At 38.8% G+C, this 15,412-nt stretch overlaps 1 protein-coding gene across 3 annotated transcripts in view; it reads right to left on the bottom strand.

The window, feature by feature from the left end:
• The window catches only part of TENM1 (teneurin transmembrane protein 1), a 618,409-nt gene that overhangs the window by 513,720 nt on the left and 89,277 nt on the right, over window positions 1–15,412 (bottom strand). For all 3 annotated transcript variants that reach the window (XM_010594654.3, XM_003414757.3, XM_003414758.4), the window contains exons 2-3: window positions 2,967–3,227; window positions 1,271–1,327 (exon numbers count right to left, since the gene is read on the bottom strand). In XM_010594654.3, the coding sequence (XP_010592956.1) occupies window positions 1,271–1,327; window positions 2,967–3,227 (318 nt within the window). The remainder of the gene's footprint in view (window positions 1–1,270; window positions 1,328–2,966; window positions 3,228–15,412) is intronic.

Here is a 15,412-nt window from a genome sequence, read left to right on the forward strand (position 1 = left end):
TAGAGCTAAGGGCTAGCTTTTAGCAGACTGGCTCACACATGTTCCTTGGCAGTCCAGTTTGATCTTGTGGTACTCTATCCAGTTCCCAAAATATACGTGGTCTATAAGGAAAAAGGGAGCCCTGATGGTGCAGCGGTTAAGAGCTGGGCTGCAAACTGAAAGGTCAGCAGTTCAAATCCACCAGCTGCTCCTTGGAAACCCTATGGGGTAGTTCTACTCTGTCCTACAGGGTCGCAGTGAGTCGGAACTGACTTGACAGCAATGGGTATAAGGAAAGGAAAGGATGCATTGCCTTTGCCCTGGAGTCCTCCAACTCTACCTCAGTAGTAGTGTTTCATGCCTTAGGGCTGTTGGCAGAGTAGATTGAAGGCCTGTGAAACTGAATAGCACCAGCAATTCCTGAAGGCTCAACATATCCAAGGGATATGACGCACTAACACAGTATAGTCGCTAACCTAAGTAAGCAGTTCTCATGGAGCAAGTGGTGGATAAGGTGTATTTTGTAAGGACCTCAAGCTGATTCTGACATATCTTCCTCCTACTCCCTTTCACCCAGGCTGCCCTCCCAACTTTGAGTCATTGCCCTGTGGTCCGATGTGAGTTCCCCACCACAGGGTGTTTGAGAAGGGCCTAACACAGACGTAAGTCATTGAAATCATTTATAAATGTTACTTTCAGTATCCCTTTCCAAAGGGTCAAAATCCAATGAGCACAATGAAGGCAAAAATAAAAGAACACAGTGACACATTATAAATAAAGGCTTACAGAAAGGAATTAGCAACATTTCTTGCTTTTGAAGGTGTGATTTATAATTGATGAGAGTGTGATTCTAAAGCCAAGCTGGGAGCATCTGGAAGAAAAGGCTAAGGCTGTCTGCTGGGAGGCATCCTGAACTTATGGCAGAGTACACTAAGATCATATTAGACCCGGGCAACTGATATGTACGAAATCATGCGGCCAAACCCAACTCAAGCTGATTTCGGTCTTTGCTCCCACACTAAACCAATGTGTTCACCCATCCCACCTTAAATCTTGCCTAGTCCATCCCCCTAATCCCCCACTACTCCATGCCTCCTTATCTCCACCAACATATGCACACATAAAGTTTGCCAGGTGAAAGCAAACCAATAAGCTGCCAATAACTATCTTTGACAGGTGCATTGACCAAGCCTCTGTGTTGTCAAGGGGACAGGGTTCCATTTTGTGGGGTGGTTGTCAGGGATGGGGTGAGGTAAAAATAATTTGTGGTCAAATATTTGGAAACACTTGCCTTGAGTAGACCCAGCTTGAGCCTCCATGTCACAACAAACAGGTGAGAATTTAAAACCTGCAAAATCAAACATTTTATTAATGAATCTTTGTCCAAGTCATCTGAGATTCCTGAATCTTCAATTCTTGCCCTTCACTGAATAGTGTTTTTTTTTTAAATAACAGCTTTATTGAGATATAATTCATGTACCATGACATTCACCCTTTTAAAGTATATAATTCAGTGGTTCAGTGCTGTATAGTCATCACCAATATCTAATTCCAGAACATTTTCATCACCCCGAAATAAATTTCATACTCAGGGTCTTGCAAAGAGTAGAATAGTAGAGCCCCAGAGGGAAAATTCTTTCTTTAATTTCTTTGTTTTAACCCAGTGAACTTGCTATAACTTCCTATGTCAGGAGTGAGATGAGGAAAGAATGAGAAGGCTTGGTAGCACAGGAGATGATCTACCACCCCGTATCACATACTTTTGGTCATTATTTTTCTTGTTTGACACACGAAGCCCTGAAAACTATAGTGACCACTCTAAGGTCTCCTAACTTCCATCCCAATGCTCTTTCGCTTACATGAATACACGTAAGTATATCAAACATGCTCCTTTCTCATTTCCATACTTTAACTCCAAAAGTCAGCAATACAAACACACATGCATACGTAAGTAAAAATTCAAAAAATCAAGAAACCCCAAGGATACTTGGTGATATAGGCAAGTATTATGGCCTATTAGTTAGGGGAATGATATTCTAACTCGTGGGCAGCTCTAATTCTTGATTAAACCCTTTGGCCAGTGTCCCATATGGGCTGAAGGGTGCATAAGAGTACGAAATAGAAAAAGCTACAGGGGCAAACCTGTAGGATACCACTCTGCCACACGAAAACATACTATTTGCCACTGGTTTGCTAACAGACTAGGCCTTGTAGCCATGGTGATGGGGATTTATGAAATTTGGTCAAAAAGAATGATGGAGAGAATAGGTTAACATACTTAATAAGCATTAATGCGCTTTTTATGAAAAGATTTTGGTCTAGACAGAACAGAAATAAAATAAATTAACTCCTCCCTCCCCAACACATCAAAAAGACAAAACTTTTCCTTTTCTGAAAGTTGTAAGAAAATAATATATAATTGTAATTTAATGATACTGCTATTAGTAGTGCCTATTGCCTGGCAAGTGGCTGACATTAATTTACCTTTTTTTTTTTTTAACCATTCAGCCTCATCTGATTAATTTGAATCTGTCTGCACATAGACAGTTTAATCAGAATAAAAATAGAAAGAACATACAGTGTAGGCATGTGACACAATTGTTCACCTCATTGTTTATATGTTGATGCAAAGCCAAAATATGAAATGAGTGCTTTCTATAATAAATCCCACCAGAATTACACTGGAAAATAAAGATGAAAATAAAAGATGAGTAATAAATAAGACATGCACAGTATTGCTGACTACAGGAGGTTATTTCCCTTGAGGACTTCCCAGAAATGAAAAGTATTTTGTCTACTATTATAAATAAACGCATCTATTTGCCAAATACTTAGGTAAATGTGTTGTCCACAGGACCCTGCTAACTTGCATTACCATTCTGCATATTAAACGAAAAACGGACAGACATAGGGAAGGAAGACAAAGAAAAAGCCAAAAATTGCATCCTCTCTGTGTTTTACTTAAAAAGCACAGGTAGTTTTATTACCGTTCTCCCCATCAGACTTCCTTTCGTGGTCTGTGTCAGTCAAGGACAATGCAGAGTTGGCCCGGCTGGACAAGCAGGAACTGTGCTCTGATTTCATACCCCTTATCCACATTCTCAGCGCGTGGTCAGGTGAGGCAGCGCCTTCTGTCTCCGTGTCCACATCAGAACCCATCTCTAGCTGGTAGCCAGGCCGGGAAACGCTGTGCATGTCTGTTTGGTAGCCAGAGCACAGAGCATGAGGAGTCTCACAGAATTCCATCTCTGAAAGGAAATAAAGTTTGGAGAAAGAGTTCAGCAATATAAAGAAAAAAGAAAAACCAAACTCATTGCCATAGAGTTGTTTCTGACTCGTAGCGACCCTGTAGGACAGAGTAGAAATACCCCATAGAGTTTCCAAGGAATGCCTGGTGGATTTGAACTGCTGACCTTTTAGATTAGCAGCCATAGCTCTTAACCACTACACCGCCAGGGTTTCCATATAAAGAAACAGCCAATAAAAATCTTACTTTCAGTCTTCACTCACCCATCCCCCATTGGTAGTAATTATGTGTTTTTGCAAAGTTGGAATTTTGGCCTTTTTATTTATGATACCTAGGCTTCTGTGCTTATTTTGCACTTCTGTAGCTTAAAAATATGCTCCTGTTGATTCTTACAAGGTTCTGGAAAAAGCACGCCCAAAATAGCTTTATAGCTACAATTTTAGGTTGCACAAAATGTAATGAAATAAGTGAGCGCAGAGGGGTATAAAGTGCAGAGAGCTGTCCTTTGAAAGATATTGCTCTTCTTGGAAGATCTACATGCTCTTTAGAGAGCACGCCTATCCTTAACATTTTTAAAGTATTTTTTTTTTTAAGTATTTCATACGCATTGGAGTTAAGAATAAATAAGGAATACGAACCTTCTGAGAGAAAACATTAAGTTCAAACACAATTTTCTAAAATACTTTTTCCTGAAACGCATTAATCTGAAGTCTAAAATTATGAGTGCTGTTGTGTGCTGTCGAGTCGATTCCAACTCCTAGCGACCCGATAGGACAGAGTAGAACTGCCTCATAGGGTTTTCTAGGCTGTAATCTTTATGGGAGCAGATGGCCAGGTCTTTCTCCTGGGGAGCTGCCCGTGGGTTTGAACCGGCAACCTTTCTGTTAGCAGCTGAGCGCTTAACCATTGCACCACCAGGGCTCCTAAAATTATGAAAACATAATAGGAGTTTAAGGCCTACTTCGTGCTATCGAGTCTGCTTCATTTATTCTTTCAACAAATCCATAAAGAAATATTCAGCCATGTATTGTACCTCTGCAGTGCTTCATGGTTTCAATTTTTCCCCCTTTCCTCTCACATTTTAGAATCATAAAGTATTTAGAATCCCAGAGATCATTTCATAATTTAGGAAAATTAAATCCAGGGGGTAGATATCATTTGTCCATAGCCCACATCAGATAGCAACAGAGCCCTTCTTCGTAAAACACCATTAAAACCGGGCATGGTTTCTGCTAGACACCGATGAAATTCCACCAACTTACTGCATGAATATCAGGCATTCAGTCTTACAGTCAGTGTTCTTTCTTTCTTTTTTTTTTTATTGTGCTTTAGATGAAGGTTTATAGAGCAAATTAGTTTCTCATTAAACAATATACACATTGTTTTGTGACATTGGTTGCCAACCCCAAAACGTGTCATCACTCTCCCTTTCTTAACCTTCGGTTTCCCATTGCCAGCTTTCCTGTCCCCTCCTGCCTTCTCGTCCTTGCCCCTGGATTGGTATGCCCATTTAGTCTCATTTTGTTTTATGGGCCTGTCTAATCTTTGGCTGAAAGGCGAACCTCAGGAGTGACTGCAGGACTGAGTTAAAAGAGTGTCCGGGGGCCATACTCCTGGGGTTTCTCCAGTCTCTGTCAGATCTGTAAGTCTGGTCCTTTTTTTTTTACAATCAGTTTTGCATTCAATTATGGCAAAGTGTCAAAAAGGGCGAAGGTGCTTTAACAGTCCCTAATGAGTTAATGAAAAATGACCACATGCCAAGACATATCATCTGAAATGTCCATGTAATACTCAGATAAGGTAATCCGGGAATGTAGTACTCCGTATAGGATTTTCTCAGACTGATATCAGAGACAGGCTATGTCATTTGGCCAAGAAGAGGCTTAGCTGTGTGCATCTGATCCTCAGCACATATCAATAAAACGCAAACCCCAAAATGAACTTAATTCTTTGAATACAGAAACTGCTGGATCCTGGACACACCATATACTAGAAATAAGGGTACAGACTATGAATATATTTTAAAAATAGCTCTTTTTTGCGATATATAATTGCTAAACAAGAGTTTACTAGATCAATCCTTAATACTTATTTCCTTGCCATTAGGGCCCCATACTGTGTTTTATAAAATAGATATTCCAGGCAAATAAAGCTACTATAATGTATTTGGAAAATTCAATGATAAATTAACTCTTTCAGGGTCATAAGTAACTGTTGAGTACATTACTGTATAATTTCTGTGATGAATGTCTTTAAGAGTAATTCTATTCTACAAAAGTTGTCTAAATTCCGAAAGAATGATGTTTAATGTATATATGCATGGTTTCCACTTGTCAAAACATAAAACCTTATGAAACCATGATTCTCCTTGCCATAAGGATAAAACCAAAAATCCGTTTTGCCCGATATAAATCTTAGTGATCTAGAATACTGGGATCAGTTAATATTCATGCCTCTTAATTTCACAATGTTTCCTATCCAATCCTACTGTAGCGATTGTTGCTACAGCAATGTGATAATGAACCTGTCAGCTTGAAACTGTAAGAAAGGAATTTTACATAGGCCTGTATTCACAACTTCCTTCATTCCCCTAGTGCAGTGGTTCTCAAACTTCAGCATACTTCAGAATCACCTGGAGGGCTTGTTAAAACACAGATCGTTGCTACTTCTCCTCCCCTCCCCACCCCCTGTTTCAGCTTGATTCCATAGCTCCGGAGTAGGGCCAGAGAATTTGCATTTCTAACAAGTTCCCAGGTGTTATCTATGCTGCTAGTCCAGAAATCATGCTGAAAACTACTGCCCCAGAGTTTTCTGTGAAGGCAGTGGGAGGTAGGAAAAGGGAAGATGCCTTTAGTAAGGGGAGAAGAAAACACAACCTTATTGTGTCATTACCATAGATTTTGCTGCACCAGCTAGAATTCTATTTGGAAACACAAGGAAGAAAGCATTTGAGCTGAAATTTTGCATGGTGTCCCCATTTGTTTTCCATGTATTTAAGGCACTAATTAGAGAATTTACTTTCAAAAGCACAGACTTACATTTATTTTCACTCATACAAGCGCATGAGATGCGACTTTCCATTCTCAGATATGAGTATTTGAGTCATGGTAAAGACATTAGTTGGCAAATGACGGGCAAATAAAAATAAATACATGGCCAATTTTTCATTTTTGAATTAATAAAATACTAGATATTATTGTTAGTTGTTGTCGAGTAGGCATCAACTCCTGGCGACCCCATGCACGATGGAACGAAACATTGCACAGTCCTGCGCCATCCCCACAATCAGTTGGAAATCAGATTGTTGTGATCCATAGGATTTTCACTGGCTTATTTTTGAAAGTATATTGCCAGGCCCTTCTTCCCAGTCTGTCTTAGTCTAGGAGCTCCAACGAAACCTGTCAAGCATCATAGCAATATAGCAACAAGTCTCACTGACAAACACTGATGGCTGCACATGGAATGCATTGGCTGGGAATCGAACCTGGGTCTCCCACATGTAAGGTGAGAATTCTACCATTAAACTACCACTGACCCCCTTTAAATACTAAATACTAGATAAATACTTTAAATGCTGGATAAGTTAAAATTAAAAAAAAAAGAGTACTGAGAGACGTAAGCAGAATCTCTCTTTGTTAAGCAGATTGTTCTCATTCAAAAGGAAAGTTGAACATGGATTTGCTCCCTTCTAAGGAGATATCATGTAATATGATAGAAATTGCAGAGGATGAACAACTGGTTTTTCACTAGAACTATATCTTGCTTTTAATACAAAGCCTAAATCACCAATTCTCTAATTAAATACAATTAGATAGAAGAACAATTCCTTGTAGATCTATAATTAGATTAAACAATCCAAGTAAGCTGTCTTAGACATCTAGTGTTGCTATAACAGCAATACTATAAGTGGGTGGCTTTAACAAACAGAAATTTATTCTCTTAGAGTTTAGGAGGCTAGAAGTCCAAATTCAGGGCACCAGCTACAGGGGAAGGCTTTCTCTCTGTGTCAGCTCTGGGGGAAGGTCCTTGTCATCAATCCTTCCCTGCTCTAGGAGTTTCTCAGTGCAGGGATTTTGGGTCCAAAGGATGTACTCCGCTCCCAGCGCTTCTTTCTTGGTGGTATGATGTCCCCTCTCTCTGCTGGATTCTCTCCTTTTGTCTCTTGTAATAAAAAAGGTGATACAGGCCACACCCCAGGGAAATTCCTCTTACATCTAATCAGGGCTGTGATCTGACTAAGGGTATTGCAGCTCACCCTAATCCTCTTTAACATAACCTAATCTTGCCTCATTAACCACAACCAGAGATTAGGATTTACAACACACAGGAAAATTATATTAGATCACAAAATGGAGGACAATCACACAATAGTGGGAATTATGGCCTACCTAGTCAGGTTGATACACATTTTGGGGGGACAAAATTCAATCCATAACATAAGCTATCAGTTGCATTCTCACTTAAAGTAGTAAGGAAAATAAAAGAAAAAGTTCCCTTTATTTACATTAAGTGATGTTCATTGAAATGCCTCACTTCCCTTTCTTGAAATCAAAGTTACTATTGTAGAATATTTCCTTAAACACGCAAAAGTCTTGGTGGTGTTCAAAACCCCCAGAGGATGCATTTTCTATAAAGCACTTACGATACACCTTAAGTGGTTGTTTTTAGCCTTGCACACATAACCTTGTTACCTAAAATACTACATATTCCCTAGAGAAGATAAAGTTCAACTGGATTTATTATAGATCTATTCTTACCAAAAAGCTAGCCACAAGAGAAATGTGAGTACATTCTTAGAATATCTAAGATTTAAATGGCTAGACTGGTACCATGAGAAACTACAATTCAAGAGTAAACAGGCATAGAAGTTGCCAAGTGAATGACACATTTTGGGCCTCACAAACAACATGCATTTAAATTTTATTCTGAGGAAAACCTATTTTTCAGCTTTGTGAGAGGCAAAATCTGAAGAGATTTTAGATTGAAACTCAGTGTTTAAAACTGGCAAATGATTTCAAGAGATACTTCACAAAACAAGATATAGGAATGTCAAAATTGCAAGTGAAAAGATGCTCAAATCATTAGTTATCAGAAAAATGCAAACTAAAAGCACAGAGAGATACTAGTACCCACCTATTAGAATGGTTAAAAAAATCTGACCACACCAAGTGTTGACAAGGATGTAGCGCAACTATAACTTTCATACACTGCTGGTGAGAAAGCAAAATGGTACAACCACTTTGAAAACCAGTTTGGTAGATTGCTAAACAGTTAAACTATATTTACCAGAAGAGCAATTACACTCTTAGACATTTACTCCAGAGAAATGAAAATTTCTGCCCACATAAAAACCTGTCCAAGGTTGTTCATAGCTGCTTTATTCGTTCATAGCTAAAAAGTAGAAATAATTCAAGTGGCTGTCGAAAGGCGAATGGATAAATAAACACAGTACATTCATATAAAAGAATAAACTATTGATGCATAACAACATGGATGAACCTGAAAATAATTATGGTGAATGAAAGAAGCCAGACAAAAAAAAAAAAAAAAAAAATCTACATACTGTATGCTTCCTCTTGAAGAAAATTCTATAAAACGAAAGCTAATCTATAGTAACAGAAAGCAGATCAGTGGTTGCCTGGGGAAGATGGTGGAAGGAGGGATGGATTACAAAGGGGCACAAGGAAACGTTTGAGGTAATCTAAATATTATCTTATTGTAGCAATGGTTTTGCAGGTTTATACCTGACAAAACTTTTAAAATGGTACACTTTAATATGTTGAGTATACGTAGTTTATTCTACTTCAACCTCGACTCCATGGCAACTAACAAGAGCAAAGTGTGCATTTTTGTTTTAATGGTTGTACACCACCAGGGATTAAGACAACTGAAGAGACTGAGAATCAGCCAGTTTTCATAGGCGGAGCCAAAGGTCTCAGCATTAGAAGGAGGTCCTCCTCTTTTCCTTTCAGTGGGAGTACATGTAAACCCCCCCAAAATCCATTTCTGTTGAGCCGATTCTGACTCATAGCAACCCTGTAGGACAGAGTAGAACTTCCCCATAGGGTTTCCAATGAGCAGCTGGTGGATTCAAACTGCTGACCTTTTGATTAGCATTCGAACTCTTAACCACGATGCCACCAGGGCTCCTGGAAGTACCTGTAGTATGAACAAAAAAAGTAGCCAAAGTGTTATCCTGCTTACGTCTAAGCTAAGAGGCAATCAGGCCTAACTGGTACATGATTTCTCAGTGATCCTCTGGGGCCTACCTTTATCCTAGGGACATAACCTGAATTTAGAAGGGAAACAATGGATGAAACTGATGCCTGATGAGCTAGCAGCTAAGGGAACATCCCGTAGTTGAGGATCATGAGACTGAGTTGAGTGGGTCTGGCACATAGGATCACCTTAAAACCCATTGCTGCCAAGTCAGTGAGACGATTCTGATTCATTGCGACCCTGCAGGACAGAGTAGTACTACTCCATAGGGTTTCCACGGAGCAGCTGGTGGACTTGAACTGCTGACCTTTTGGTTAACAGCCAAGGGCTTAACCACTGTGCACCTTAGACCTATATTGATGCTAATAAATTCATAAATTTTAAAAATGTTATAAAATGCTGAGCAAAATGAACTACTGCATTTTCTCTCTGAATCTAAGGGTTGAACTTTGGATGTTCAGCCTGGAGAACCCATTTATCAAAACTTGAAATGGAAAGTAATAGTCATCTATACCAATGTTTTTTTTTAGAAATGCCACTTAGAAGTTTCTCATAAGCTCAAGATTTTTATTTTTATCAAAATTCTACCCATCCACACTTCACCTAAAAAGCCAGGCTTAAGTAATCAATTTCCAAATAAATAATTGGAGGTCAAATACCATGACTGGAGCCTTGGTGGGACAGTGGTTAAGAGTTGGCCTGCTAACCAAAAGGTCGGCAGTTCGAATCCACCAGCTGCTCCTTGAAAACCCTATGGGGTAGTTCTGCTCTGTCATATAGGGTCACTATGAGTCAGAATCGACTCAACAGCAAGGGATTTTTAAGGCATCAAGCTCCAAATAAATAACTGGAGGTCAAATATTATGATTAGTCTTAGCCATGGCCTAAGAAATTTTGGGCTATAATTTCTGAATAGTCCGTTTCCAAAAGAAGCAGGAGCCTGAGGGGATACAGTTGTTAGCTATAATTACTGTGACTCATAACATCTCTTATGGGTTGTATGCAAAGCAGGTGCTATTTGTGAGCCGTGTGGTTTTCACAAGTCACTTAAGATCTTGGGGCCTCAGTTTCCTTATTTGTAAAATGCAAGGGTTCAATTAGGAACAAAACTATGGGTAACTCCTTTGTTTTAAAATTCTATAATTATAAGTAGAACATGTTACAGCAAAATGTGGAATGGTTAATATTTTCAAAGGAAAATAGTGGTTTTATGAATCAAGAAGCTATTCACACATCTATTGTGAAGGATAGTCACATAAAAAAAAAAAAACACTGCTGTCGAGTCAATTCCGACTCATAGCGACCCTATAGGACAGAGTAAAACTGCCCCATAGAGTTTCCAAGGAGCACCTGGTGGATTCAAACTGCTGACCTCTTGGTTAGCAGCCATAGCACTTAACCACTATACCACCAGAGTTTCCATAATCACATACGTTATACGTTAGCTAAATAAGATGAACCCGAAAATAGCTATGAACAAATAAAGCACATACGTTAGCTAAATAAGATCTATATCGTGATTACAAGTTTGGGTATATTGATATATAGCCTAGGTATTGATACAGCCTAGGTATCCACTGTGCATTTTAACATCACTGATAGAGATATAAATACAGAAATAGATATAAAAAAAACCCACGCCCATTGCTGTGGAGTCGATTCCTACTCCTAGCACCCCTATAGGACAGAGTAGAACTACCCCATAAGGTTTCTGAAGCTGTAATTACAGAAGCTGACTGCCACATCTTCCTCCCACAGAAAAGCTGGTTGGTTTGAACTGCTGACCTTTCAGTTAGCAGCCAAGGGCTTAATCATTGCACACCAGGGCACCTGGAAATAGATATAAATATATGCTAAATCTTTGAGATTGAAATGATTTTGATTTACTCATAGACATTGACTGCTTCCCTTAAGGCAGACAAATTCAATTAAAACAAAAATATGATTGTCCCTAACAACAGAAGTATAAAAGAGGTCTCAAATACTGTTGCTAATTGTTCCACCTACCGTTGACACAGTTAGTCATACAAGTAATATGAAGATAAGCAGGCACAAGGGCTGTTGAGCACTCATCTTTGGACATTTTTACTAAGGAAGGAGCATAGAGATGCCTTGAATTCGCAGCAGAGACATACATCCAAACAACATTAAAGGACAAATTCGTCTGTCTCTTCGCATCATGTATTTATTATTTACTTGTCTTGTCCTTATAACAATGTAAAAAAGCAACTGAGTAAATAGTTACCCATCAAACATAAAATTATCAGTTTACAAACATGACTATTGCAAACACATTACCCCACGGTATAATGAATAAAATTTTGTACAGTTTAAAAAAATGATTACTGACTCACTAATAATTCATTACTGGCTCCAGGAGAAAAATTCAATGGATTACTACAGTCTTAAGCAAAAAATAAGAAGAAAGAAATGAGCAACATCAGATAGGACGCAAATACTGTTCACTACCGGGTAGCATTTCATGTTTCTCAGTTAGGGGGCTTTGAAAAGAGAATGATATCAAATTGTCAAACAAATCAGTTCACGCAAGTTTACTTAAACACAGCCCAGCTGAACACCCACTCAATTTTAAATCAAGAAAACAAAACAGTCTTCTCTGATTTCTCTTAGTCTTAGCAAATTAGCCCAATTTCATTTCCTTGTCTCTTACTTCGTGAAAAAGCTTTATCAAACGTAAGGTGCTACACTAGGCACTGAGCTGGTGAGTTAACAGGACTAAGTTATGTCCTTTGGAAAGTTCCAAACAGAGCCTTTTTAACCCTTTGGTGACCCAATTATTTTCTCCTTTGAATTTTTTGTTGATACCACGTGTTTTCATTAATGGAAGCATGCTGAATCACTGAGTGTGTCCAAATTTCTGGTAAGTAGCATGGGGTTTCTTTCTTGCCCTTCCCACCAACCTACCTTAAGTGTCTAGCGGTACATATGAAGTACCACTAATTATGTTCCACAGTCCCCGCTGGGTACATATGTGTATAACAAATAAAATTTTTCAAAATTTCTATTTTTCTACCAAAAATTCAGACACCTCATACAGTACCCTGTAAACACAGTCATACAATACCCTGTAAAAACAGTAATTGACGGTACGTGCCTGTTTCTTTGGTGTCAAACAGTCATTAAGGCCCCTGCCTTGTGGCAGCACGCACTATCAGTGGTACAGCAGCTTCCCAATAAACCCCAGAAGCTGAAAAAGCTCAGGGTCACAATATGTACTGCCAGGCACGAAAAGGTTAAAAGCTTTCATGATAATGTAATTAAAGGCACACTCATGACTCCACGGCACTGGGAGGCTCCAAACATGACCTTTTTTTGCTGAGGGATCATCGGCCTTTTCTGGGGCACAGTAGTGAGAGGTAGAGGGCTACCATATGCAAGAGTGGGGTGTATGGTTATCAGAGGACTTAAAGAAAATCATTAAGCTTTCCGAAACCTAATCTTTCCCTGACAATTCCAAATGCACCCATTATCTCAGCACTCAGTACCTACCAATTATACCTTATTTAATTTTCAAGATTTCTCCTACCAATTATACCTTATTTAATTTTCAAGATTTCTCCATCCGTCAGTGTAGTGAAAAGCACAACAAAAAACCTGGGCAGTGTTAAAAGCCAGAAGTGTAAACATTCATGCTTTGTGGCCAATTTGGTTAACTGGAGCCATCCGAGAACACAGTTAAAAGACCATGTTAATGTCAAAAGTGATGCATTCAGAAGTACTGTGAATTGCAAATGTGTAACATAGGGCTCAGTTCAGAGAAAGACAGAATTATAGCACAAAAATCAAAAGAAAGGGAGATGAGGCAGGAACCTTGAAGAAAGCGAAAGAGACTCCAATCATATTTAGATAGAGATGAAAATAAATAGCCCTCAGCAACTGAAGAAGATGAAGGAAATTTAACATGGGAAAAAACAACCGCTGAATATTTCCTTCACCTTAGTGAAGGGCACATTTAGACTGTACTCACCTCAGATGGGGGAACGTGTTCTGAAGCTAAGTCCGACACCAGTTGCCACTACAGTGTAGAAGGTGGATGCCTGCTCTACAGTCTTTGTAACAACAGTCTGGGAGAAGAATCAGGGGGTAGAAAGGATAGTGGGAGGTGCTGGACTTCAACAGGAATTTAGATCAATGGGAACCTGTGCATGTTCCCTTTATTTCAATATTTCGAATGAGACAGAAACTCCCTGGCCTAAATGAGAAATTTTCAGGGCTACTGAATACTGCAAATGCATGGTGCTCAATGACCCTAAACAGTTCTCGTTTCTTATCTGTGTTGGTGAAATATTCTGGCAGTTCATAACACTTTGGAGCATGAATCCTCATTGCCACTGTGGTCTTCTAGGTATACTTGTGTACTTTCATTACGCTCACTAAGCATGTGAAGTTGTTTGCTCAATGTGTGCATGTGTCTGAAATTTTAAACTGCATTAATCTATTGCACCATTACATCTAGAAGACCAATGAGCTAAGGTGTTAAACAACCATTAAAAACACTTGCAAGTGCTTCCAAACATATTACTCATAAAGGCAAATAATGTGACTTTTATAACATTCTGCACTTCTCCGTAAGCATTTACTTTGTGATGAATGAGTAAAGACGCCAAGATAGAACTGTGCACAGAGTTAGTGGCCACGAAGTCTACAGAATAAACTACATTCTGCTCCATCAGGAGATTCTTCTTAACACCTTTCAAAAGTGCCCTATTTATTTTTGCCTCTGTATCTTTGGACATATTGCGCCAACCATGTGGAATACTCCCCTTTGATTTTCACTAATATACAACTTGTCCTAGTACTTCACAAAATTTTCTAAAATTCCTCCTCCCCCCCACCAATAATCCTAATCTTTACTACATAATTTTATATCTGATTGTATATATCTGTTTTCTCTATATTTGTGTCATCTGTGTAAATGTTGCTTCCTATATTAGACTTCCAACTCCTAGCCAAATAAAAAAAAAAAACACAAACCTGTTGCTGTTGAGTTGATTTTGACTCATAGCTACCCTACAGGAGAGAGTAGAACTGCCCCCTCAGGTTTCCAAGGAGCAGTTGGTGGATTCGAACTGCCAACCTTTTGGTTAGCAGCTGAATTCTTAACTACTGCACCACCAGTGTCTTCCAAATTTTTGGTATCCCTCAAAATCAAATGGGATAATTTTTGCCAAGAGATGTATGATCTGTAAAGGAATATATAAATATAAGATGACATTGCCATCTCCTCAGGCCCTGGAATAGTTACAGGCAAAGAGTAATTGTTAAATACCAAACTTTTCGAATTGATAGTTAATACAGAACCACTCTTGAAAGACTTGACATCTTGGTTACAATTCTGATACATATGAGATGGTTTTGTTTAACATAAAATAACGTCAACTAACGCAAACTGAAAATTGTTATTCCAGGAAATTGCATCTCAAAATACAATTTTGAAATTCGAAAATGCATTTCGAATAGTAGATACTCCACAAATATGGCAAAAAGAGTAAAACAGAAGCCCACTGGTTGTGAATTCAGAAAAAAAAATATATAGCAATGTTATATTAATGAAGACCAAATTCTCTTGTATCCTCCTCTGACTGAAATAGTCTCAAAAAGTAAGCTGTCATCACTATACTTTTTTAGCTTAATGAATTGGGAAATGGATGCCTATTAAAATACTTCAGAAATATACCCTAGGGTGTAGAACTGGGGGGCTTTTACTGAAACTAGCCACAATGCCTTGGTAAAAGACAATCTTTAAGCTGCCTTGAATTGGAACGTCTCTTGTCCTTCTCATCGATCAGTTCCATTCCATATACCAGAGAGAAATTACCATCTCTGTAAGTTTGTAGAGTGCCCTGGAGTGGGTGTGTAGCTCCTCTGGGAGCCTCTGTTTTCATGAATTCAGAGAAAGTTACTGAAACCATTTTCCAGAAATAAAGAGAAGAAATTTTCCAAGTG

This window comes from Loxodonta africana, chromosome X (genome assembly GCF_030014295.1).
Source record: "Loxodonta africana isolate mLoxAfr1 chromosome X, mLoxAfr1.hap2, whole genome shotgun sequence".
In the NCBI taxonomy this organism is placed as follows: Eukaryota; Metazoa; Chordata; class Mammalia; order Proboscidea; family Elephantidae; genus Loxodonta; species Loxodonta africana.